We start from the raw sequence: 27,198 nt of genomic DNA, 5'->3' as shown, positions 1-27,198 counted from the left end.
TGCTTCTAGGGCAGAGAGCCGCGCTACCACCCGGCCCTACTCCCTGCTCAGATTTCTGGTCAGACTCAGTATCCCCCCATCCATGCCCTGGAGAGGTGGTCAGTGCTTCAGCTGGACACCAGCACAGCCGTTTCCCAGTGGGAGCAGAAACCTGCAGCTTCCCTCGTGGAGTTATGCTGTTGCAGCCACAGCCGCGAGAGGATGCTCCAGAGCAGAGCAAAGATCTCCACAAAGCAGGGGCAGCAGTGTCACCCTCTTCTCTTCCCATCCTTTGCCAGGAGAAGTTGTTCAGTCTCCAGTGGACAGGAGTCAAGAAGTGATGAAGAAGCAAGGTCAGGGCTGCAGAAGTGGCTCCTATTCTGTTAAATGTCACCCCTCCTGCCTGAAGCCAAGGCAGGGAACAGAGTAGGTGAAGCTGGGAAGTTGGGGCCACGGAAGGCATGAAGGGCGGCTTGACTGTGGTGTCTGGTCATTTAGAAGTTCCTTGTTTGTCCTGGAGGGTGGCCTGGACAAAGGGAGACACCCAATGCCTTGCAGGATGTCCTGCTCTCCTTTCCAGAGGCAGGGATGGAAGCAGGATGGTCTCCCACCTCTTCACCTAGAAAAGGGAGTGGGCCAGAGAGATTCCTACCTTACGCATATATCTTCAGAGGGTTTGTCTGCAGCCTGGGAAGGCTGAGATTGTGTGAAGAGAGGGAACAGTGCCCTCACCGTGCGTCTCACCCAACCCCCTTATGTCTGCGGGGGGCAGAAGAGGCTTGTTTGAACCAGTGTTGGAGAGATTCAATGTCAGTATCCTTTCACCACAACACTGTGCGGAGGAAGTGTGCACTGCCTCAGCAGTGACACTGTACACGGCAAGGCAGGCAAGGCTGCCAGAAAGAGAACTGCAAAGCCTCTGTGTGAAATTTGCATCAAACACCCTCAAAAACGTGCCCCACAACAGTTTATAGTGCCTATTTGAAAACAGTGTTGTGTTTCTGTCAACTCTTCTGATACACGAGGTTCAAGGATTGAGAAACCTCGTCCCAGCATGGGCCAGGTCCAGTGTCTTTAGGTGTGGCAGTGCCCAGGAGGCACTTGCACCATGCAGGGGCTGACCCAGGCACCAGGGGCTGGGGCGACCGGTGCTGCTGGGAGGTGGCAGTGGTGGGAGAGAAGTCTCTCTTCGACATCCCAAGTAAGCAATTGTGTCTTTACTCCGTATAAGGAGGAAAAACAAACAAGGTCTGCAAGCTAAGGATTTATCCAGCTCTGTTCACCCAGACCACAGCTCACACAAAGCTGATCTGGTTTAAGCCTCCAGGTCTCCATTTCTCCCTGCTTGGCTGCCATTTCTTCCGCCTCCCATCCCTCCAGCTTGGCATCAAGGTTTGTCTTTGGAAACAAGGGCTTTCGGCTTGTCTGAAACCCTCTGTCAGTATAACTCTGGGGACACATCAGTTGCAACAGTAAGAGTAAGAGTAGCTGAAGAAAAACTCCTTCTGCCTTTTCCGAGTCATACCTGGGGCTGCCAAAAACGTGCCCAGAGCAGTGCAATCAGACACACCTATTTCTCCAGGCTTTTCTTTTCTGGCTCCAGCTTTACACCTTCTTGGAGGGGGACTTCTGGCATCTGCTTCTCTGAGAGGGAGCAAGCCAGAGGAACTGCTTTTGCCAGCACTTGGTGCCTGGTGAGGGTGCCTTAATTGTCTCCCACATACTGAGATAGGTATATTTTGGGATGGGGGCTGCCTGGAGAGCACACCAGACCCTTTATTAACTGGTTAACATCCCTCGTAAAAGGGTGGTTTAGAGTTCTGCTTATGACTTCATCTCTGAGAAGTTTGGACAGCAAATGCAGAGTCTAATCTTAAAAAAAAAAAAAAAAGAAAAAAAAAAAAGAAAAAGAGAGAGAGAGAGAGAGAGAGAGAGAGAAAGAAAAAGTGGCTGGAGATACATGGGTGGAGAAGCTTGGCTCGGGCGGCTGCCGATGTGAGGCTGCTTGTGAATTGGCATCAGCAGGGGAAGTTTGGAACCAGCACCAATTTATTCTTTCTTTGCAACCTCCGCTGAGACTGGGGAGGCAAAGGAGAAAAAGGCATTTCGGTCCCAGTCACTTTCCCCATTTCAACCGGCTTCGGGAGCCAGGGTGGAGGAGGTCTCTCCATTCTCTTCCCGGTTAATTGTCTAATTGGGGAACAATGCGCCTCTCGCACCCGCCTGCTCCTCTCCGGAGGGCTCCGGGCGAGCTCGGAGGGACCCATCCCGCCGCACCGGGCTGCGGGTCCCCGCTCCGGGTCTGGGGACCGGGGGGAGCCCCGAGGGGGCGGCCGGGCCGTGCTGGGCCGGGCCGGGGGCGGGGGGGCCCCGCTCCGCGGAGGCAGGCGCTGGGGGCTCTCCTGCGCCCAGCAGCTGCGGGAGCTTTGGAAATTGCAAGGAGGCTCTCGCAGAGCTTGTGAACCCTCCTCTCCCCGAGCCAGCGCCCCTCCTCTGCAGCGCTGACGGTACAACGATATAATAATGATGGGTGGCTGAGGCTCGCATTTGAACTTGCAGGCTCGCTCCCTTTGCCCACAGCTCGGTCCCGGCTCCGCGGCTCGGAGAGTCAGGTGCTCGCCGGCGGGAACCGAGCGAAGGAGGAGAGACCGAGCTCCGGCACAAGGGGAGACCCCGGAACCACCGACTCCTTCCAGCACCAACGAGGGGATTTACTCTTTCATGCGGCCACTGGGATCTCTGGACTAGCCCAGCCACCACGTTGTGATTTTTTGAGATCTCTGCGATACGCTACCTTTTAAGGTAACTGTAACTCTTTTATTGCGGGTTGCTTTTTAGTGGTTTTTTTTTCCTCCCCCCTCCTCCTTTTACATATATATATGTATGTATGTATGTATGTATGTATGTATGTATATGACCGCCAGCAAACACCTAGTCTAAGATTTAAAACAATTGTTTTATTGCTTATACCAACAAAGAGTTTGAACTGCAAATCTTAAGAGGGAGGAAATAGCGATGATTGGCGAATTTAAACAACCTAGGGTAAGTTCAACGACACGCCAGGGAAAGAGGAGAAGGAGGGATGCTCGGGGGACCCCCCCCAAAAAAACCCCCAAACAAACAACAAAAAAAAAAAGTGCAAAGAGGAGAACAAAGAAAACTAGGGAATGGAACACTTTGGGGTGGGAGCACTGACAGAATTGTTCGGTGCTGGTGGTTGGGATGGCTGGGAAGGTAGAGCCGCACCTTGGCGTGCGACGAGGCTCCGGAGGGAGACGAGAGGAAGCTGGTCCTTACGGGTGTTAAGTATACAAAGCGCCCGTGTGGCAGGAGCGATGAGAACAGACCTTTCTCCTCGGCCACCAGTATCCTGGCGCTAGGAAAAGGGTGTGCTCTGTGTCCTCCACTCCTGTATGCTCCCCACATCCTTTTTTTTTTTTTTTTTTTTTTTTTTTTTCCCCCACAAATTCCTTCTCCTGATGTTCCTGGAAAGCTGCTCGCAGGGCAGAGCGGCTCTGAGGTGCTCAGCATCTTCTCTCCAGAGGAGCGGAGAGCAGGGTGCCCCGAACCACATTTTCTCTGCGGAAAGGGGGGCGGTGGGTGAGGAGGATCGCGAGGTCAGTGGAGCAAAACGCCCCCTCTTACACCCACGTCCAGTTTCTGGGGCACGGGCTTTGCCTTCCCCTTCCGCTGCCCGGGATTTTGCCTTTGTGTTACAAAGGAAAAGTGATAGCACGGTGGAGGGCAAGCAGGCAGTTAGTTCCGACGGCGGGAAGGAGCAGGGGTGTGCGCGGGGACGGCAGCGGGACCGCGGGCAGCCTCCGCCGGCCCCCGGCACCGTCCCCACACAAAGGGGCGGCGGGCGGGGGCCGGGGCCGGCCCTCATTGTCCCCCTGGTCACGTCCTCCCGGCCACCCCCTCTCCCTTCCTCCCTGCACCGGCTCTCGGGATTAAGCCCCAGTGGCTTTTTTTTTTTTTTTTTTTTTTTTTTTTTTCCCTCTCTCTCTCTCTTTTCCCCTTCTCCCTTTTTATCATCCGCTTCCTCGTTTTTTCTTGCTTTCCCCGATTCTCTTTCTTTCTCTTTTCTTCCTTCTTTCCCTTCTTCCTCTTTCGCCCTCCTTCCTCCTTGCCTTCTTTTTCCCGGTTTTCCCCTTCTCCTTCCCTCGTTACTCCCCTTTTTTCCCCCCTTCTTCTCGTTTCTTCCCCCTTCGCTTTCTTCCCTTTCCCCACGTTTTTTCCACCTTCCCCCGTTTTTACCCTGTCCCTCCCCTTTTCCTCCCTTTCCTTTCTTTCCCTTTCCTTCCCCTTTCCCTCTTTTTTCTCTTTCTCACTCCATCTTCCCCCGCCCCCGTTTTTGGTGGTTTTTTTTTTTTTTTTTTTTTTTTTTTTTTTTTTTTTTTTTTTTAATTGAGTCTTGAGAGTTGAAACGCTCTTCAAAAAGAAAAAACAAAAACCCAAAAACACATCCCAGGATGGGAGACGTAAATGTTGGGTGGCTTCAGGGATTGCCCTTATTTCCTCGCTTTTTTAATTTTTTTTTTTTTTTTTTTTCGCCTTTCGGTCTGAGCGAAAGGGGAAGTTTCCTCCCCCACAAGGAGCGAGCGAGTCCCGGCGGGGCGAGCCCGGGACGGGCGGGCGCGGTCCCGCGCTGCCGGGGCGGGGGGAGGCGATGCCAGGGCTGGGCTTTGGGCGGGGAGCCTGTGTGTCGCGTGTCCGCCGGGGGCCCGCAGGTTTCGTCCTGGTTTTGGGGCCTCGGGCTCGTCACCGTCGTGGGGCCTCGGGCTCGGTCCCGGTTTGTGGTCGTGGGCCTGGTCCCGGCCCAGAGGCGCGGCCGCTGTCGAGGAACGGGGCGGGCGCGGCGGGCTCCCAGCGCCCCCTGGCGGCGAGCGGCGGCATGGCAGCCCCCGCTGCCGCCGGTTTCCCGCCAGAGGGCTCCGGGTACGTCAGCGTGAGGGGAAAAAAAAGGCCAAACTCCCCCAGATCACCGCTGTAATAAAATAATTTTAAATACCCAAGGCCTCCTTGAGAAAAGCCCCTGTAGCCGCTGTTTGTCGCACTCCCCATCCAACCCTGGGAGTTCTCTGCGCAAGTAGTGGGTCCCGAGGAGGCTCCAGGATGAGCAGAGGGATGGAGCAGCTCTGCTGGGAGGAAAGGCTGCGAGAGCTGGCATTGTTCAGCCCGGACAGGGGAAGCTTTGGGGTGACCTCAGTGTGGCCTTGCGGTGCCTGAAGGGGCTGCAGGAAAGATGGAGAGAGACAATGGACAAGGGCTGGAGGGACAGGACACGGGGAATGGCTTCCCAGTGCCAGAGGGCAGGGATGGATGGGATGTGGGGAAGGAATTGTTCCCTGTGAGGGTGGGCAGGCCCTGGCACAGGGTGCCCAGAGAAGCTGTGGCTGCCCCTGGATCCCTGGCAGTGTCCAAGGCCAGGCTGGACACTGGGGCTTGGAGCAGGCTGGGACAGTGGAAGGTGTCCCTGCCCGTGGCAGGGTGTGACACTGGGTGATATTTGAGGCCCCTTCCAACCCAAACCATTCTGTGAGTCTGTGATTCTGTGGCACAGGAGCAGGCAGTGCTCGATGGGCAGCGCTGGACAGCAGGGTGGGATTGTCATGTTTCCAGCTCTGGGCAACCCTCAGTACCTGTACTCGAGGTGTGAGGTGGTGCCAGGGCTCTGGGGATGGCAAAGTGAGGTGAGGGCACCCACAGACACCCTTGTGCCCAGTAGTGGCAGTGGGTGAACCCCAAGAGGTGCTGAGGAACCCCTGTTTGAGCCCACAGCGGGTCCTGGTGCCTAACCCCATGATGGCAGTGCACCTATGTGCGCCATGAGTAACACCTTCACCTCTTTTCGACCTCTTCCTCCCTTCACCAGTGCGGGTGCTTGAGAGACGTGGGCAGGAGAGGCTCTCAGTTCTCCTGGAACAAGCTCATCAGGGCACCAATCCTGGCAGAGGTCAAGGTGCACTCGGCGAATGCTTTCCATGACAGGGTAGAATTGTCAGAGTGTCCTGTGCAGGGCCAGGAGCTGGACTTGGTGATCTGTGAGTGTCCAGCTTGGGCTATTCAATGTATCTGGAAGGCAGGAGCGGAAAGGTGGAGCTGGAGGGATGCAAAAGAAGCGTGGTGTGCTCATTGCTCCTCCACGCGCTGCCTCTGGCAGTTTGCCACTGTGTCTCTGCGTGGCTGTCCCAGAGCCTGGAGCTGCTCTTGGCATTAAAGCATGGAGCTGTGAGGGATGTCCTGAGGCAGCAGCTGCTGAAGCCAGGAGCTCCAGAACATGCTGTGCTCTGGTCATTACTTCTGTCTGTGCTCCAGCTTGCAGGCAGCACCGCAAGGGCTCAGTCTGGAGGAGTTTCCCCCACAGCTGCTGGAGGTGATGAGGCAGGGATGACGCAGACACCCCAAAGATCTCTGCGGCCTTGGGAGGGCCTTTCCAAGGGATAATGGGCCAAGCAGGGGCCCTGATGAATCGGATGCAGGCTGATGTGCCATGTATTGGCACAGTGGGCTAATTAATCATGCGGCAGAAAGGTGGTGAAGCTGGCAAAGTTAAGTAGGCAGCACTGATGGTGAGGTGGATACATGTCAGCAATTAACAGTACCAAGACTGCAGAAGTAAAAGAAAGCACAGAATTTGAGGAAGGATGGCACCTGTGAAGTTTTCAGAGTTTGGAAGGTAGCAAGGGATGTGCTATGCCTGGGATTGGTAATTTCCAGCTTGTTGGGGTTCCACTGGAAACTGTAATTTACTGTTTTACCCATTACAATGAGCAGCCTCCCTTCTCTAGTGCCAGGTTCTATCAGGTCCCACTTTTTTTTTTTTTTTCCCCCCCTTTCCTTTTTTTCTCTTAATCTTTTATGTCATTCTGACTTTCACTATGAGGGTCAGATGGGCAGAGGCTGCTTTTTAAATATTTAAGAAACATATCCAGATTTCTCAATGCAGCTGTAGAACATGTGCAGGACCAATTTCAGCGTGACCTGAGAAGTTGCAGGCTTTAGAGACATTGCTACCTCTATGAAAATGGCTAATTCCTCATTGTCTCAGAGAGAAATTGTCTTCAGAGAAACTGGGAGTATTTTTGGATGGTAATCTTTAGTCTCTTCCACACCAGGACACTTCACTTTCTGAACCTGGAGTTTTAAACAGAAAGAGAGACATGATGTTCTCCCATCTGGTTAAATTAAAATAGCATTGGTGTGAGATCAAGCTTACACTGCAAACTAAACATAAGCTTGAAACTGGTCCACAAGTTTACTGCTCATGTGAGTTTTTGCTGTAGTAAGGGAAGGTAGCAATGCCTGCAAAATTAGGAGCTGTGCTCTTTCCCCACAGAGAGAACCCCTACTGCTAGTTTTTAAAGATGTGACATTTGTCCAGGACTTTGGCATCTCTTGGTTAAAAGATGCTGCACTCAGCTTGCATCCCATTTAGAAATGTAACACAAATTCCTACTGTAGATCTATTTGCCTGTAGTAGCTCCTAATAAAATGGATCAACCCAGCTGGAAACCAGCCAACGTGCAACCCAAGTTTGGTCACGTCAAGTGAGGTACTTTTTTAGCAGAAGGTGGAAATTAAACACTTACTCAAGTCTTGCAGCTTGAGTTGGCAAGATTTGCTCACTGTGTCCGTTGTGTTATGGATTTCTTTTACTATGGTTGTAGTGACACCAAGGGGAAAAAAAAAAAACCTTGTGGAAAAAGATATAGTTAGATGGATTTTGGCTAATTGTAGTGGATTTAGGGGCAGTACAGCAGACTCCTGTGAAGCACAGAGTGTGGGAATGGGAAACACAAACCTGTTTTAGAGCAGGGATTTGGCTCTGAAGGCTACAAGAGAGGTTGCAGCCTCTGCCAGCAGAAGGGCAGGAGGCAGGAGCAGTCACATCCAAGAGCGTGGAAATGTGAGCAGGAATCAGGGTGAGGTGTAATCAGCAACCTCTCTCTCACCTCTGTGTCCTGAGGAGGATTTTTGGCACCAGGTCTGCAGAGCTCTGTCTCCTCCTAAGTCAGGCTGCCCTGTGGGGCTGAGCAAGATGCCACTGTTATGGTCTGCGTGTTTGGAGAGGATGGCAGGGGTAATTGCACGTTTAATTTTGGCAGCTGGAGTGGAGCAGCACTCGGTAACCCAGGAGTGTTCATGGGAACACACCAAGGCCTGGAGCATGAAAACCATAAGGTGTGGAGGGTTGTGTGGGGGTCACAATCCTGACTGACCCTAAGGGCTGAAAATCAGACCATTCTTCCAGGGTTTTTCATTGCTTAAGCGAGCATTTCAGGATAAAGAAGATTTATAAAAATTTAAGAGGTGGTTTTCCAAGAGTGAAATAAAGATTTTTGGCTAGTGTCTCATATTAAGCTTTGTGCTCAAACAGTGTGATTTTTTTGGAGCTATCCAAGCCCTTGGTGCAGCAGGTGTAATTCCTGCCCTAATGGGTGAAAGGCCAGGAGCCATCACAGCCAGGAATGCCCTCTTCTGTTCCCATGGATACCTTGAAAATTCCCCCTCCACGGTTGCCTTTTTGTCCCTGTGGCTGTGCATGTTCTGTTGGGCGACTGGAAGCATAGCAGCAAGGTTTGTGTTCTTACTAAACATGGAAACAGTGGTGTTATAACAGCAATTGCAATGAGCTTCCAAGGGCAACAGACTTCCACTGGCACAAGCCAGGCACCCAGGTACACCAGGTCAGAGCCAGGGAAGTGAGCCAGGTGGTGGCTGCAAAACGTAACCAGCCCCATTGAGGTGCAACACCACCATTGACGTGAAAAAGAAAACACTTTGTTCTTTTTCTTGTCCAGTTTCTTTGATTCTTTTGATGCTGGTTCCAAAAGGCAAGGTTGCCTTAAGGGGAAGGAGGGAGATAAAACTTATGGGTAAACATGGAGAGCTAAACTTATAAACATTCTGTTCTGGACCTTGGCTTCGCTGTGGATGTGGCCAGTGTATGACGCATGGGAGCACATGTGGGCAGAATATCTCAAAATTTCTGGAGCAACTTAGCTCTCACAAGAACCAGAACTTTGTCTTGCAGGCAGGTCCTTCACTCAGCACCTTGGAAGGTGGAGAATTCAGTCAGTCTTCTTTTCAAACTCTCATCAGAGCTCTTGTGTTACTGTCGTAATTTCACTGCAATGGTTTTTGTGCTTGAGGCTTCCAGCATTTTTGGGACACAAGGGTTGCTTGAAGCTCCTTCTGCACATCTGTATGCTCAGACTGACATCACTTTTTCTTTCAGTTGTTGTGTAGTAATGAGGATCATTTAAGTGTTTATCTAAGCAAGCATGTGACTGTATTCCAGAGCTGGTCTATTGCATTCAAAGGATTTGATGTCTGCCGCTCTGATCTTGTGCAACCTCCTTGCTCATAACAACCTTCAACAGGGAGTTTGCACCAGGGCACAGTATAGAATTTTAAAGTTAGCTAATAAATAGTCACTTTTGTTTTCTTCGCATGCAGCTTGGCTTGTGTAAATGTAGGAAGACATAAAAGTCTGGCTGAGTGGTATTTGGGGGTAGGTCAGGGTCTTCAGAAGAAGTTTTATGGCATGTAAGTCTTAAACTGAATGAAGTCCTCGTTCTAGTTTTGGACTCAGTTGAGAAAAGTGCAAATTCCATGAAGTTCATGTTGCAAAATAAGTGATATCACTCTCTACACTCAGCTGTCCTGAATGGCTGCAACAGAGATGGGGCGTCCTTGGCAGCGTGCAGCCTGCTCTGTGGAAAGCAGCTGCATTTCTCCCTCCACGCCCAGGGAATAGGTTGTAGCAAATGTTTCGCAGTGCAACCAGCTGGGTCTGGCCATCCATATACAGGGAATGAAAGGCTCTGGGGTTTTCATCCCTGTTGGACGGGAATTTTTAACTTGCCTCGCTGGAAGGGCTTGGTTGGAGATGTTTTGCGCCTTTCCCGTGCTACTCAGACGTTACAGGATGTCTGCCAGTTCACACAGACTCATGCGGAGTTTGGGCTGCAGCTGTGAGCTGTGGAGGGAACTGTCCTGAGGTTGAACACGTCACCAGGAGTTTTCTGAAGTTGCCTCTCTGTGTGTCTTTGCTGTCATGTTCAGTGAAGTCTGTGGAGTTTTTAAAAATGGAGTTTTAAATTGTACATGTGTTCAGTGCAGGTTCCTTTGTTATAACACAGACATGTACATATCTATTAAATTTCTGCTTCATTAATTTTTAAGGCAGTTCAACTGCAAGCTCTCTTGAACAGGAAAGACCTGTAAACTTGGTTACTTGTCCAAGTGAAGAGCTCAGGTAGCAGATTTTGCAGCAATATCAGGAAAATCAAGGTCATGATAAAAATTTGTTGGTGTTTTGACAAGCTGCTGCTGAAAGTAATTTCTTACGTCGGGTTGTTCATAGCATATATGTGTAACTATATGGATGAGGGCCTATTTGTAATCCCTTTGTAGTTGTTGGTGTTTGTGCATCTTGCAATACTTTTGTAACTTTGGGGATATTTACAGGTTCAACATGTAACTATGAACTGAAATGAAAACTGAGAAATAATGTTGTGAATGTGCAATTTATTATTGCGTACATATGATACATGTGAAGGGCTTTCCAGCTCTTGGAAGGTGAAAAGGAAGGTGAGAAGGGAATCCAAAGGGAACTGACATGTCAGAGAATTGCTCAGGATTCAACAACCTGAAACCCATCATAAATCTGTATTCCATAGAGGCTTGTGGTCATTATAACCAATTTCCACCATAAATTGTTAGATGAAGGTGCCCTGAAAGTAGGAAGGACTGCTTCTGATACCAGTGACAAATATTGATGTGCTGAGTTACAACCTTTGCTAAGGACAATAAGTGCAATAATAACCACTTGCTCCTTTGTTCTTCATTCCTAGGTCAAGATGTTGTTAAGTATAAAAAGTATCTTATGGATGTGCTCTACGTTAGTTATAACATATATGCTACCTAAAGGTAAGTCTTCTGTACATAGAACATTTAATTAAAATTAATTTAGTGGTCTAATTGGTAGAGCATCTCACAGGACTGAGGAAACAGTCAAAACTCAGGAAATTTAATTTCTTTGCCTCTGCCATGATGCATCATGTCACTACTTTTGTTTCTGTGTCCTCCTCAAGGTGTTAATGATTTAAATCTGTTGTGCTTGGGTTGCCATGAGCTAAGCTGGGGCAGGTCCCTTGGCTGCTGGGGTCTGGAGCAAAGAGGTGTTAGGGCAGCTGCAGGTTTGGGTGGAAAGGAAGGAGGCCTTACTACCTCTCTTGGTGATTACATGCTAGAACTGAAGTATGTATCAGTGTGTGGTTGCCATGGTTATTTGAAAGTTTAGATCAGGCCTTCAGTAAGGAAAATATCCCAACAGCTGCTGCAGACTCACAAAATTGGGAAAGCAGCTTTCTCAAGTCTCAAAGCAAGATTTTTCTTTATTTTCTTTCTCCCTTCTTTCCAGGAACTCCTCAAACTGATTGTAGCCTTTGGGAAAATCAAATTTACCACATTTTTTTCCACCTAGCTGGAACACTTGCTAGTAACATCTTTAGGTAGCCCTGAATGATAAAGAAAAGGACTGGTTCATTAGCAGAACCAAGTAAAAAACCAAACAAAAAACCCCAAACAAAGAAACAAAACAAGCAAACAAACCCCCCCCCCCCCCAACCCCCAAACAAACAAACAAACAAAACCTCAACAAACAGATTTAGATTGGATATAAGAAAGAAAGGTCTGGATCTGACCACAGACCTGACTCACTGCCTTGCACAAATTCAGTATACAGGGATATGGGGACTGTGAGGGTAGCACTGTATGTGGGGAGAAATCGCATAGATCCTTGGAGTTATAGAATGTGGGATGTCATCTTTACGTGTCCTCTCTCTTACTTCACATTTTATTACATTTTAAATAGCTCATCTTATCTTCAGAGTGGAATTTTTGGTACTTTGGAGGTTTTTTTTATGAATGTCCCATTCTTTGGAATGTAGATAAGGTGGTAACCCATCCTTATCTGCCCAATTTTTATTGAAGAAATTCAGAAGGACCCTGATGTTCCTAGAACACACTGTGAACTTTGTGGGGTTTCCTTTTTAAGCTGGGGGCCATTCTTTTGCCCTACAGAGTCTTAACCATTTTCAAACTATGGCCATGGTGAGGAGGACAAGGGTGAAAAGATTTTCCTTTTCCATGGATTGATCTAATTCATCCCAAAGAATCTGTGGGATCAACTCATACCCTTACCTTTTGTAAAAAAGTCAGTTTGTGCAATAATACTTTTGAGGATGAGTGTTAGAAAACTACACACAGTCTTTATTAGTATGGCTTTTTTTTTTTTTTAAGTACTCTAACAAGAAAATATGTATCAGCATTCTGAAGGACAGACATCCTAGGTTTCAACCTCTTCTTTTTACATCCTTAGTTTGGATTTAAAATTGAAGCCTTTAAATCTTTTGTGAAACACCTATTCCCTACTTATCACTATGTGGTTTACAAGCTGAACCTCGTGGTTAAAACTCCTCGTGGTAGGAGTTTTTCCTACTTGATTTGGGTGGCCATTTGTGGCATAATGTTGAGTTGTGCAACATTAGAGAGATTTACTTTTGCCTGGCTCCTTGTGAGTGTCTTGCAGGCTATAAAAGTAGTTCTTTACTCTGTGTGTCCTTCTCTTATTCTGCTTGCTCAGACCACAAACCACCTGGTAAAGGACTCAGGGAATGTTTTTGTTTGGTTTCAGCCCATTACCTGTCAGTGTTTCCTATAAGTTAAACTCATTTTAATTCATTATTTTCTTCACAAAAAGAATTGCGGTAAATAGAAAAGCTTCTCTTAGGCTCAATGCTAGTAGCTGGATTGACCAAACATGCAATCTCACTGATCCTTTCTCTTTCTGCTGCTAGACAGGGCAATTTATCATATGTCCCAGTGGGTTGTTGATGAACTGAAAAATGAGATGCAACATTTTTCTTTTTTTTTTTTTTCTCACATATTTAGCTAAAAATAAATAGAATATTTATTCTTTCAGCATGTGGGATTTGTCTGCATAGTCAGTAGCAACATTCTGTTCAGTTAAACTCAATTATGTGGCAAATTCACTCCTCTAAGCAATGTCACACCATGCAGGTCACTCTTTTATTCAGACTGCTTGTCCACTGCAGACCTACTGGCCTGGTCATTGTGGTTAATGTGATAGAGAAGGGCAGAAGTCTGTCCTTTTTAAAAACTATCTAGACTCCTACTTTAATAATTTTGTAACATTTACCACAGAACAAGCCTACACAATTTGGAGAAATAGACTTTGTTCTCAAGCAAGAATTCCTTTCTTCCCACCTCAAAAGGAAGACATCCAGTGATGTGTCATTGGCCTATCACATCCCATTGATAGGGTCAGACATGGAATATAAGCTTAGCAAAAATGCTAAAGGGAAAAAAAAAGGTTGTATGGATTACTATAAGATACTGACAGCTTCTGCATTGTTCAGTAAATTCTGCTAGACTAACTAATTTGGACTTCTGCAAGAAATCAAGCTTTTTGGAACTGTGCAGGAAAAACATTTAATATTGTTTTTCAGATGTTATGTCAGCCATGTTATTTTTCTGTAGGGAAGAACTTTCTCCTCCTCCTTTCTCCTTCTCCTTTTCTTCCATCTCCTCTTCCTCTTCCTCCTCCTCCTCTTCCTCCTCCTCCTCCTCCTTCTTGTCTTCTCCTCCTTCTTCCCTCCTCTCACCACAAAAAGTAGGTTTTTATAAAGTGTTATCGCACTTTATTAATGCTTTCTAAAGTTGGACAGAACTGCAGCTACACAGAATCTTCTGTTCTGGGAAGTAGCGCTCAGGCAGGATATAGTTTGTGTATCAGGATGCTATGTGTTGTTTACCAAGGCTTCTAGCTGGCTGATGTGAAGACATGAATTTTAAAAGGAGGAAATTTCCTCAGGGTTCAGCACTGATATTCCAGGTCACTCATAATCAGAAACAATGTTCTTAAAAAGTTTATTAAAATTCTGTCAGTCAGTATAATTATAATTTAGTCATTCTTCATTTAAGAAGAAAGTTCCCGTAAGATGTATAGATGACAAGAGATCATAATAAGTTCTAAATATTTTGAGACTGATTTTAATCTCCCACCTGTGCAATTTGGCAGTAATTCCATCACAACTGATACAACTGAGAATCCATTCTGTTTCTTTATCTCTAAGCACTATAACTCTGTGAAGTTTCAACAAAATAAATGTGAAATAAAAGATCTCTGGTTTCATCAGTTTTGATACTGCCATCCTGAATTGTGTACCCAAGGAATTATAGTTTGGTAGGCATGGATGGGAAGGACTGGCAACTTCCATTCAGAATTCTGTGTCTTACTTGTCAGTCCATTTTTCTCTTTTTCTGACTAATAACCCTTGTACTGAACTTGTTTCAATAATACCATTAAGACTGACTTTGTCTTGTGGAAAACCATCTGTCTCTGCTAAAAGTAATCAGGTTAATGAGCAACTTTCCTTTTTACTTCTTTCTCCCCTCCCATTTTTTTCTGTTTTCTTTTTCTTTTTTCCTTTTTTCCCCCCCCTCCTTTTTTTTTTTTTTTTTTTTTTTTTTTTTTTTCCCTCTTCCCTTTTTGCTCCTCTTCTTTAATTCTCTCCATCTGCTCACCCTTCCATTCCATCATCCAATCTTCTACTCTTTATGGAGAAATTTTATTTTTTATTGTAGAGAAACAGGTAATTTTCATGTGCTGATGTCTCCTGTTTCATGTATCACCCTGTCGATGGCTATTGTTACTATATTTCTGAACTTTATGAATCCTAGCTCCCTTTAAAATAATGGTGACCATGTTCTACCTTTCAAAAATGTTAGTGAAAGACTGTGAAAGAGGTAAAACAGTTACTGTTGTGCATCAGCTTTTAATCTTCATTAAGCCATTATGGGTGATGAAATAACATCACATAAAAAAGGTAAATCCATCAGAATCCCTCTCTTCAGTTGCAGTGTGCAGCTTGGATGAACAGTAGTCTACTTCGCCCTCGGGATATTGTCAGATGGAAGCATTTCACTGTGAAATGTTTGCAGCTGGAGATGACATAAAAAATGATAAAAGTCCTGATCATGTCAAGTCTAAACCAAGTAGGGACTTTCTGTGTGCTTTACTTCCTCCTTTGCTTTTACATCCTGAAATATTTCATTTCTGCGATGTGTTAAAGGCCCTGAGGCTATAAGGAAACAACTTTGAAAGGGTGACTATTTGTGAGACTCTCACTGGAAAGGCTTTTGTTTCAACATGTGTGCAATAAAAATAATTAACCCCTGAGAGAACGCTGGGGTCAGGGGTGACAAGGGTGCAAAGCCATGGGCTGTGCTTCCTTCTGAGGTCAGTAACAGCTGCTGTGAGGCGAGGTAAGGTGTGAACTCCAGCAGCTTCCCTGCATTCAGAGTTTTGGCCAGAGAGGTAACGCATCATTTTTCCATCAGTGGTCTTCCTTCTGTGAATTGAAGAAACAGCTCTTACAGTTCATCTGTAACCTAAAATTTCAGACCAGTTTCCGAAGTTTAATTATTTGGTGACCATATTAAATGGAGAAAATAAGTCAGAATTAAATTTTCTCAAAGAGAAACGTGCTCAGTCATCAGCCCAATGTGTACCAAGATTGATACAAACTCTTTTTCAGCTTATACTCCCCAGCCCTGTTACAAATCAACTAATATTCATGGATTTCAGGCTTTGCATTAGTGAATCATTAATTAACAGTGAAATATATCTGTTTCTGATTTTGCTGTTACACTAATGTGATTTCTCCTTTCTCTCTCTTTTCTCTCTCCCCTTTTTCTAGTTAAAGCAGAAAAAAAAACCTTGGTCAAGGGATCTCTCTCTGGAACTTCAGTCCTGCCATGCTTCTTTTCAACCACACCCACCATATCCTCCAGCTACGCCGCCGAGTACCTCCGGATCAAATGGTCCAAGGTAGAACTGGACAAAAGTGGGAAGGATGCCAAGGAAACCACGGTCCTGGTGGCCCAAAATGGCAACATCAAAATAGGCCAGAGCTACAAGGACAGGGTGTCTGTCCCTAGCCATTCGGAGGAGACCGGGGACGCCTCGCTGACCTTCTCCAAGCTGCGTGCCAGTGATGCTGGGGTCTATCGCTGCGATGTCATGTACGGAGTTGAGGACACACAGGGCATCGTCTCTCTGGCTGTTGAGGGTAAGGATCTGTGTATTTCATTTGTAGCCAACAGTGATTCCAGTTAAAGCAGCAAAACTTAATAATTTAAAATTAAATTAAAATAAAAATTAGAGAAGATTTAAAGGAATGTCTCTAGAAATTTGCCCTTTGATCAGGGTGAAAAGAAGTAACTTATGATGGAAAGGATGAAAACTCAGGATGAAAACTGAAGCTTTGGTTGGCTTGTCTTGATGTCTCAAACAACACCACCAAAAGTGGTAGCAACTCTTTCTGGGAAAGGAGCATCAAACATGAAGGAAGTGCTTCTTTTTGCCCACTAATTAATTTTTGATGGGCAGAAGAAAAACTCACCTCGGAGAAGCTGCAAGAAAAGAAGTAGGGAGGTGTTTGCTAAATGTGTGGCAGGCAGTGATAACAGTTTGCTTGTCATCTCTATTAGGAAATAGCCTCCAAAATTTTGAGAGGGAGAAGTCTATGTGTTGGAAGACAGAAGAGACAGGAGTTTCAGAACTGTTGATGTTGGAGAAGACATCTAAGATTATCAAGTCCAAGCATTAACCCAGCACAGCCATGTTCACTACTAATCCAGGACATCCAATGCCACACTCAAATATTTTTGGAACTCTCCCAGTGATGATGACACCCACCACCTCCCTGGGAATGTATTCCAATGTCTGACCACACTTTCAGTGAAATTCTATTTCCTAATGTCCAACCTAACCCTCCCCTGGCACAGTTTAATGCTGTTCCCTCTTCTCCTGTCCCTGTTCCCCGGGAGCAGAGCCCCCCTGGCTATCCCCTCCTGTCAGGAAGCTGTGCAGAGCCACAGGGTCCCCCCTGAGCCTCCTTTTCTCCAGGCTGAGCCCCTTTCCAGCTCCCTCAGCTGCTCCTGGGGCTCCAGACCCTTGCCCAGCTCTATTCCCTTCCCCAGAAATGCTTCAACCCATCAATTTCTTTTTGTGAATGGCCCAGAGCTGCCCCCAGGATACAAGGTGGTCCTTTAGCAGTGCCAGCACAGGAACAGTCACTGCCCTGTGGCTGGGACAGCCCACGGGCTATTGGCCTTTTGTCCCCCTGGGCACCTCTGGGCTCATGTCCATCTGCGGTCACCAACACCCCCTGGGCCTTTCCCATCTTTCTGGCCCTTCTGCCGCAGCCTGGAGTGTTCAATGGGTTTAAGCAAAACAAAAGAGTGAGTGGCCAAAGGAGCATGTGATGTGTAGGTGTTTTTCCCCTCGGAGCCTGCTCATGGAGCATGGCACAGAGGCTGCCTCAGAGCTCTGTTGGGCTGGCACTGAGCCCGAGCTAATAGACAGTGCTGAAAGGCAGGGCATTAACCCAGGCTCTGTGCTGTGCACACGCAAGTTCTGGACCCAGGTTTCTGCCTGTGCTTAGAACAACACTAAGCTGTGTGGATGGATCTCCTAATAGGAGCCTTGCTTTGGGCCCTGCCTTGCACACTCTTTGCAGCTCGGTGTTTTTTGGAAGTTCAGTATTTACTCAGGTGGATGAATCCCAAAACAAACATTAATATCTGCTGCTGAAAATCATGGCTTTGGCTAAGGCTTTTTTAGTGAGCTTAATAATATATTGTTCTTCCAGTATGCCTAACCTAATGTGAACAGTCTGTTGGCATTGATTTGACAAAAGGATTTGAAGGTGTGGCCTTAATTTGGAAATACAATAAATCAGCGTAGCCATTAATGCCTGCATAACTTCATACACTGTCCTAATAACAAAAGCAAAAGAAATCCTGGTTTGAACATTACTTTTCATAACTAGTGTACCTGGAACTCCTCACCCCTTTTCAAGTGTTCCCTTGACTACATATCTATATCCCCGAGCAGCAGAAGTTTATGACAATAAAATATCAGCTGATTTATGGTGATACTGTGGCTTTTGTAGTTGCTGCTCCTGCAAAAACACTGCAACGTGTTGAACTGATTAGATTTATGATTTTACCTCAATGAAAATTTCACTCCATTTTCTTTCTGCAACTGTTGTTTTCCATGACTACTTAAATGTCAGAATTTCAGGAGAGGAAAAACCTAAGTCTTGATCCAAATGGAAAATTGGTTTGCTAGACCATCATCTGTGCCATCCATTCTCAGTTTTCTCCATTATTTAAACAAATGGCATTTATTAGACTCATATAATTACCTCATGTGAATGTTGCTGTTCAATCTTCTGCTCTATCCTTTATGGTTTCTTATGATTTCAGCTTTTATTTATAAACCAAAAAAACCACATTAGTCCTGAACACAAATAATCTCTGGTGTTTCATTTTGAACCTGCACCCCAAAGGGACACCATTTGAAGAGATGTGATCCCCTGTATTCCCCCTTTTTGCATTCTGCAGCACCAGCCTTTACTGGGGTGCAAGGAGGTATTTCCATGTTAGCTGAGGTAATTCCAGAGCTGAGGGATAGCCTGGTTCAGCACTGTGCTTTGGTCAGCTCTCCTGGGTGGAGCTGGGCTGCTGAAGCTCTGGTAAAATTATCACCATTCTTAAAATTCTGCTCATTTTATGCTCGAATTAAGTAGGCCAAAACTCTTCAGCAGAGTTCTGCTGGAGCAGGTGTAATTCTTCTTTTACCATTGTGATGAATTTATGGTTGTGGTGTTGTTTTTTTTTTTTTTTTTTCGTTTTGTTTTGTTTTGGTTTGGTTTTTGTTTGTTTGTTTGTTTGTTTTTTAAATTTTATTTTATTTTATGCTTCTTTGGGCATTTTTAAACTAGTTCAGGACTTTTGTTCTATGTATTTTCAGGGTCTCAATTTGTTTTATGGGCACTCCCTAACTTTAAACTTTCAAACAAAAAGCATAATGTAGCATCAATGAAGTCAGGAAGATAAGATTAGACAGCTGGCCTGCTTGTTTCTTAATTTAACCTTCATGACATAATAGATAGCTGGGAGAGCTAATTTGAATAAAATTACTGTAATTGTCATTTCTCTCCTTTAGGTATGCTGGGAAAAACTGTTATTGAATACACTGTGCATCAAATAAATGTAATTTGTCAGTGAAGGAATGTATTGGAATGAAAAATGGGATTTCTGAGGATGACTAATTTTCTTAGTAGTGTAAAAATTTCCCCAGTTTAAGCTGAATAGTGGGCATTAGTCACTGAAAGAACTTCTAATGCCTAATTATTTATTATGGCTGGGTCTTAAGCCCAAGACTGTACAGAAGTTGTAACTGTGAACTTATTTTTTTTCTGTTGAGCTATCACAACAGACAAATTTGATAACTTGCATGCAAATATCCATTTAATTTGCTGGTTTAGATGCCAAATGAACTTCTCAAGTCAGATTCATATGTTATTAGCAACAAACTGTTCAGTCAAAAGATCTGGCTGTCCCAGAGCCCTATTCCAATGATAGCAGCTGATATCAAAGTGCAAACTTAAGTATTTTCCCATGGAATTACCCTCACAGAGACTTTTGTTATTCTATCCTGAACAGGTATGGATTTGATTTTTCCCATTTGTTTTTTGAATGTCTGTAGATTTTCATTATCCATGAGTTAACTCCTGGTTAAGCCACCACTTAACCCCAGCTGATTATCTTAGTTATCATTCACAAGGAAGCTATGTTTCATCCCACATTGACTTTGTCTCTGCAGTGCATATTACTGCTACATCCTTTTTTGACAGGTAAAAGTTTTCTGAAGAATGACAGGATTATGGAAATTGGTTTAATTCTGTGGCCTTCTTTTGCCTTGGTTATAGAAATTAGGGCTGCCAGCTACTTGGGTATCATTAGCTGCTTATATTTAGAAATAGATGACCTTTAGGGTCCCTTTCATCCCAAACCATTTAATGATTCTGTCTCAGAGACGTCATCAATACACTGTGAATTCACATGGGATCCTTTATCTCCTAAGCAGGGCTTGACTGTGTGTGCATCGAACAGAGATCAAATATTTAGATCTGAATATCTGTTTAAATGTCTCATCTTAAAGCAAAAACCCTGAATTGTCTTGTTTAATTCTAGGAGTGTGCGAAGTTGTGTTTTGGCTGGGGTTGCTCTGTGTGCACAGCCCTGGGGATCTGGGAAAGCCACAGCAAAGTGTAGGAGGAGGATGACATGTTGGGTTACTTGATCCAGCTTTCCTCTGACATTGCAAGTCTCCACATTCTGCGCTGAGCCATGTCCCCAAACCCAGCGGAGAACACCCGTCCACAGGGGCCTGGTGCTCTCCACACTTCACCCCTGAGACCAGGGTTACTATTTCACATTTTGCGCTTGGTGAGGGTGTAAGAAAGAGGGGGGAAACACTTAATTTAACCCATGCAGGAAGTTTGGGGCAGCCAGGTGCCCCAATTATTCATGCTTGCAGGGCTGTCCTTGGGGCAGGCAGCTTTGCAAGATCACTGGAGGGGGATTTTCCTCACACTGGATGCCCCCTTTCCTGTTATTGATCTTGGGGAATGCTTTCCTGACACCCTGGTTGCTGCTATAATTACACTGACATCCCAGATAGGGATTTTTTTGTGTTCAAAATGAATTTAACAGCTTGGGAGAGTTAAATGCTTCAGCTTCTCACAAGGAGAGGAATGAATAATCTTAGAATGTTGAATAGGAATGGACCCACTAAGCTCATCCAAGTCCAGTCGTGGATACATAGAACAAGTCTTTCATATAATTTTCACTTCCACGTGTTTTCTTTTCTACCTTCTGTGCGTGTTCCTCCAAAATTTTCACTTTGTCTCAGAAGCGACTCTTCCTTTGTCACATTCTGTAATTTGATCTCTCTACCCCATTTTGTGGTTTTCTTTTAACCTTTCTTTGTGTTGCTAAGCCCACAGTTCAAACGGTCTCACACTGGGAGTCCTTGGCCTCTCAGCTTTTCTGTATTCCTGGGTGAGGTAAGCTCTCTGCACTAAATATCCCAGGTCACTAATTAGGGAGGTTTGTAGAAGACTCCTTTAGATTCAACTTGTAACCTTCAGGTGAAGCTACTTTGGGTGAGTTGAATTCCAGAAAGGATTTTATAAAAAGTACTATTTTATCTTTCTATGTCCACATTTATTCTGTCTCTCTGGTTGTAATGAAGACCACTTTTATAAAATACATTTGAGCTGCCTTGTAAAAATTTGACCTAGAAATTAAATGACAACAGTACTTTTCATTCTGGAACATTTCTGAATATTTAATGAAATATTTGTTTTGTGTGGTGCTATGACATTGGACAATTAAGAAGAGCATGTATAATCCAATGTATTCAAAATTAAGAAGCCCGAACAAACCACTCATTTGAGCTGATTTTTTGTTCTCCTCCTTGGATATAATTGGATTTAAAGGGATCAAAGTGGTAAATGGGATCCTGCTAGTTTACTTAGCTTTTGTCATAGCTTCTCAATGAATATTTTTTTACCAAAAGTGGAAGCAATTTATTCTTTTCTAACTGATATATTGGGAATTCACTCTTTTTGTGGGCTTCATTTTCTCAGTTTCTATTTGATTCTGCTGCAAATCTGAAAGACTTATATTTTTCCCCCAATTTTTGTGTGTGTGTGTGTGTGTGTGTGTGTGTGTGTGTGTGTGTGTTTTCTTGTTAAAGCCTGTAAAGCTTTAATCCGAAGCTTAAGATACTGATCGTGTTAATAGAAAGAAACAAGAATTAGGGAGGCAGCTGTAGATGGTAATTCCCATTTTCATTTTTATGCAAACTTGTCTTTCCTGCAAGCATTATAATGATAATAAATGAAAGTTTTTTCCGATTTGGGAACGGTGCCACTCAGTGATGCTGTTAGCACTGGGAGATGGTGTGCTGACAACCTAATTGATCTATTCTCTCCTTTAATCGCTTTAGTAGGCATTTGAAGAGGTGCTTTTACCTAATCTTTCGGATTTACCTGTCTTGAAACCTTACCACCTCTCGATGTTGAACTTCCGTGTAAATTATCACGAGCAGCTGTATTTTTCAACTCGTGTTTTACTCTCCTGCCTAGTGGATCCTGTAAAACCTTCCAGGCAAGGGAAGAGCACAATTGGAAGCGGCCATCAAAGGGATGGCAGAGGGAAATTAATTTCTGGGCGATAAAGACGCAGTCTACATGCAAGGCATGCCAGGAAGAGGGAAGGAAATGTTCTGGCCAAGGTGCTGTATCCCTGTTGCAGGGTTCTGGAGCATGGCAGCCTCTGGGTGTACAGGTTGGAGTAGTTCTGCCTCGGGCTGGATGCAGGAGCTGCGGCGGTAGAGTAATAAAGGATAAAACCGCAGGTGAAGCTCAGCATTGATCCCTCCTCTCATTATTTGGAGCTGTTCAGAGGAGTCCCTGTGCCCCTCCACCTGTGTGCTGTGAAGATGGACCCAAACATCCTGCACAGGGGAGCAAAGTGTGAGCCGGTGCAGTGTCTGTCCCTGGCAGGGCTGGGGAAAGGCGCTTTCCCTCCCCACCGTGAGTTCCCTGAGGCACTTGGCAAGGCGGGCCTCTTCTAAGGTTGCCAAAGCACAAGACCGCGGTCAGAAGATGAGTGCAAAGCCTAGGGGGTGAGACACAAACGAATTATTTATGCAGAGAACTGAAAATGCTGCCCTATTCCTTCCTTTCATACAGTGCTCAGTCCTGTAACCCATATTTTCGGGGTGTACTTGTAATGTAAATTGCCTTCTACATTAAGGCTAGGGAGGATCTGAACTATGAACTGAACTGAGTGGTAGCTCTGGCAGTGGGGTGGGGGTTATTTCAGGGATCTGCACCACGGTGTCCAAGGTCTGAAGACAAAAATTAACAGGATAACAAGCACTGCCTTTACAATCTCTTCCCTTTAGGTATTTGCTGTGTGAGGCAGCTTCTGAGATTCAGGCTTTATGTTGCCGCATCCAACACTGCATGTGGCAGCAGCGTGAGCTCACTAGCGAAAGTGAACTATAATTTATTAACCATACCGGGAGCTAATAAACTAGCTTCTTCTGCAGTTCCACAGGGTTGTGATACATGATATATAATAAAGCTGCAACCCAAAGAGGTGTAACCACAGAACCACGCTTTTACCCATGGAAACCATTGTTTGTTAAAAGCTAAACACTTCACATTTTTATTTTCTGGTCTAAGATATGAGATAAATGACAAAAAGACGTTCACTCTTGCTCTGACAGAATTGAATTTTGGATGTTTCAAATTGCTTTCCTATGAGTGCTGTTTCTTGCTGCTACTCCTTCCTGTAATTACACTGGTTTTGTTTGCCAGATGTTCAGTGGCAACATTATACCGCTGCACTCTGTTTTCCAGTTGCTTTATTTGTTCCTTGGACAACTCCTTTCTTGCCTTTTCTTTTGGGGAGGAAATAGACAAAGGAGGGAAAAAATCCTTTACAAATGTTCTAAAGTGCAAAGACTGGGACAATGGGTCTTGCCCCTCTGTCTGTCTAACTGAAACAATGAAAGTCCTGCACTTTAATCTTCTTAGCCCCAGGGGTCTTCTAATTATTGCAGCTGTTGCACAGGCTTATGCATAGTGACGTCCTCCTTCCCATTCATCTCGGAGGCTCTTTCATGTCCATCAGCTCCTCACTGGAAACGGAGGAGCCTGCAGCTCTGAGAATAGGTGAAGTTTACCTTGTGGATCAGGGCGAGGAGAACAAAGCATTCCCCAAGTTCCTTTCCAGGATTTACAAATGACCGAAGGCTCTTCTTTGCCTCTGCGAAATCCACTTTAAATTGGCTGGGATATTAACTCTTTAGTCCTGCCTTGTTCAGGTGTCACAAGGCTGTGCCAGGGTAGGAAGGGCAGTGGTGCTTCCAACATGGGAAAAAAAGAGAAGGAATGAGAGGTGAAAAGAGCTGGTTGTGGAAAATGCACTCATATGTTTAAACATCAGGAAATTAAAAAAAAACCCACCCAAAAAACAACAAACAAACAAACAAAACCCCAACCCCCCACCAGCTTTAGAGAAATATGTTGCCATCCCCTCTAAGGTAATAGACCTTTTGGTGGCTGTACTGAGAAGCAGCAACTCTTGTGCCCATTTTGAAGTCATATACTATCACATTATCAATCTTGGAAAAAAATATACAGAAAAGAGACAATTAATCCAAATTCACATAAAATACATTTTAATTAGGATTAAAACAACAAACTGAGTTAACAAATTGCTTCATATATTTGGGCATTCCTGACTCAGCATCAAATATGCTTTATTACAGAAACACCAATGTTATATTAAAAAAAAAAAAAAAGTTTTAAAATGTTTGTATATGTTCAAAAATAACATACAGTAAAGCCAGATGCACAGCTTGTGAATAATATTATGGGTTCATAATTATGATACAGGGGAAATATTTTATCTACTTCTTTTTAGAGCTCTGTAAATGTTGTCCATTTTAAAATTCTAGATCGAGAACGCTAAGCAGGCCACCTGAACTCCAGTTTTTATTTACTAGTGTTACTAATATAGCAATCCTCATTTATACCAGCAGGTGCTCTGCTCACAGTTTCAACTACTACTACTAAATTATGACTATATTAAAATAGGGATTTTTATGCATTCCACATGTTAAAAAATATATAAGTCTCCAGATAATATTTTTGTGATTTTAAGGTTTAAATGCCGATGTTGCCTAACTCTGTGTTCTGGAGTGGTTTAGCAGTGAGGCTGTGGGGAGCAGTGTCCCCCATCCACACTGAAATGCTCCTTTGCCTCCCAGCACAGGATGAAGATGTCCTTTGGAAGCTGTCCCTGTCCTCTGCTTGTTCTTGAAATCTGCCCAGAAATTGTTTGGAACAGTGTTGTGGGGCCTGAGCCAAATAATGCAGTGAAATAACCAACAATTTAACACCTTTAATGACTGAATTTCAGGCACCTGGAAAGTTTAATGTAATGATACAAACACAGCCATAATTTTCCGGGGTGTTTTCTTTCCTTGCCACTGTTGCTAAACAACACTTGGATCCATTTGAGGATGAAATTACACTGTTGTTTGGAAGAAGCTGTTTGCGATGGATTTTGTCAGTTCTGGAAGGCATTTTATGGGAATGCTGGTGGTCTGCACACTTCCAGTTAGTGGCTGCAGCTGGTGTGTGACTCCCTATTAAATGATGAAATATGGGGATTCCCAGCCTTTCCTCTTTTATTTCCTGTTTCTCTGCAAGTGGCTTTGATAAAAAATTATGTCTGATGGCTGAGTAGCTTTCAGATAATATTTTCTGTATTAATTTCTTGGTGAATCACGACAAGAAGAAAAATATGTACTCTCTACTTATTTGCCATATGCAGATTTTTGATGACTGGCAAAATTTTACTGAATTTGTCTGCATGAGAAAAAGATTTCTAAATAAGTTGGAAATTCTTGTATCAGCAATTTGCTAAGTGGCATGTATTTCTGTTTGTTTGTAAACTAGCAGACTTTCTTTATCTTTCAACAATGCTCTAATAGCAAAGACTTGTTGTAAAATTAATTATTGCCACAGTATCACCATTCCCCCCAACTCTATTACAGTATGTTGTTTTGTCATAATAAAATACTCTAGTAAAACCATCAGAGAAGAGGAACATTTAATGGTTTAGGGGCTTGTGGGTTTTTTTTTGTTTGTTTGTGTTTTTTTTTTTTTTTGGGGGGGGGGTTGGTTTTGGTTCTTTTTGGTTCTTTTTTTTTGGTTTTGTTTGGTTTGGGTTGGTTTTTGTTTTGTTTTTTTGTGGGTTTTTTTTTTTTTTTTTTTTTTTTTTTTTTGTTTGGTTTGGTTTTTCTCCATTCTGTAGATGTTTTATAGTGTTGAAACTTCTGAGTATTTTAGAGCACAATTAGTTAGGTGTTGCAAGGGACATGCCTTTGATGCTAAACTGTAAAAGACAGTGGTAACTGGGGGAAATGATTTTGTAAGGTGGGATGACTGTTTTCCGCCTCTTCAGTGCCCTTTATATTTTGTTCTAGCTGTTCTCAGTTTCAGTGGGAATTGTGTGTCTGTCGAAAACAAAAATGTGTCTTATAGACAGATCCTGTTTTAAACAAAACTATCTTCACACCAGGCCTCCCTCTCCAAAGGTCTGATGTGCTCCAGGAACTGCTGAAATTGTCAAAGTCCTTTTCAGAACCAGAAAAAACCCCAATAAAATCATGCTTTGTTTTGTTTGTACCATTTGTGGTGTATGTGCAGGAAAATATGGCTATGGAAAATTGACCAAAATCCACATAGTGATAAATGATATATTTGTAGTGATCTTTGATGTGTATATATGGACACCAGGCCCATTATTATTAACAAATCTTCTTCAAAAATCACATTTTTGGGGGTAGTCTGTCATTACTGGTAGCAACCACTAGAGGGGGAACATAATTTATACCATAATATCTCACCTTTTTGTACTATTTTTCATTCTACCCATCTGTTTCCATAATTGTGACAACACCTAAGTACAGTTGCAGAGTGGTGATGGTTGCAGAAACAATGCAAAATGTGCCGCTGACAGGGAGTTTTTTGCCTTCTCAGGTGTCGTGTTTCACTACCGGGCCGCCACGAGCAGGTATACCCTGAATTTCACGCAGGCCCACCAGACCTGCCGGGACAACGGCGCCGTCATGGCCAGCCCGGAGCAGCTGAAAGCAGCTTATGAGGATGGATTTGAGCAGTGTGATGCTGGCTGGGTGTCCGACCAGACTGTCAGGTGAGGCTTTCAAAATGCCCCTTCATGCTTATCCTCAAAATTTGTGTGCCTCGCCTGTGCAGACCTAAACTGCTGTCTTGCCATAATTGATGCATTGGAATGGCTACCTAGAACAGAGGCTAGACATGATTGAGAGTATAAAGTGGATATTTATTAAAGGCCTTCAATAGATACACATTGACCAGTCAGAAGCCTCCAAGAGGCTACGCCCAAGGTGGATGTCGCTCATGAGTTTTTCACACAATTGTAAGTTTGGTCCACTTACCTATCAGGGGTTAATCCTCCAACTACAGCTTCAGGCAATGAAGTTGTTTACCTCCAGTTTGCTCCCCCCCAATTCACTTCTACTTATACTATTTTGGGCCTGAGGCTGTAGGATGTCCTTGGATTTCAGGCCTAGAATTGTTTTGTCTGACCAAAATGTGAAGACAGTAAGTAACACTCTATATGATAAAGTCTAGA

At 44.5% G+C, this 27,198-nt stretch overlaps 1 protein-coding gene across 1 annotated transcript in view; it reads left to right on the top strand.

Annotated features, from left to right (window-relative positions):
* The first annotated feature begins 2,548 nt into the window (after nt 1-2,548).
* VCAN (versican) overlaps nt 2,549-27,198 on the top strand; it is a 97,419-nt gene continuing 72,769 nt past the window's right edge. The window contains exons 1-4 of the mRNA XM_040090914.2: nt 2,549-2,781; nt 10,842-10,917; nt 15,774-16,145; nt 26,562-26,736. Of these exons, the coding sequence (XP_039946848.1) occupies nt 10,848-10,917; nt 15,774-16,145; nt 26,562-26,736 (617 nt within the window). The 5' untranslated portion in view covers nt 2,549-2,781; nt 10,842-10,847. The remainder of the gene's footprint in view (nt 2,782-10,841; nt 10,918-15,773; nt 16,146-26,561; nt 26,737-27,198) is intronic.

Source organism: Hirundo rustica, chromosome Z (genome assembly GCF_015227805.2).
Source record: "Hirundo rustica isolate bHirRus1 chromosome Z, bHirRus1.pri.v3, whole genome shotgun sequence".
NCBI lineage: Eukaryota > Metazoa > Chordata > Aves > Passeriformes > Hirundinidae > Hirundo > Hirundo rustica.
The sequence above is the reverse complement of the archived record's forward strand: the minus strand, read 5'-3'. Positions and strand labels throughout refer to the sequence as shown.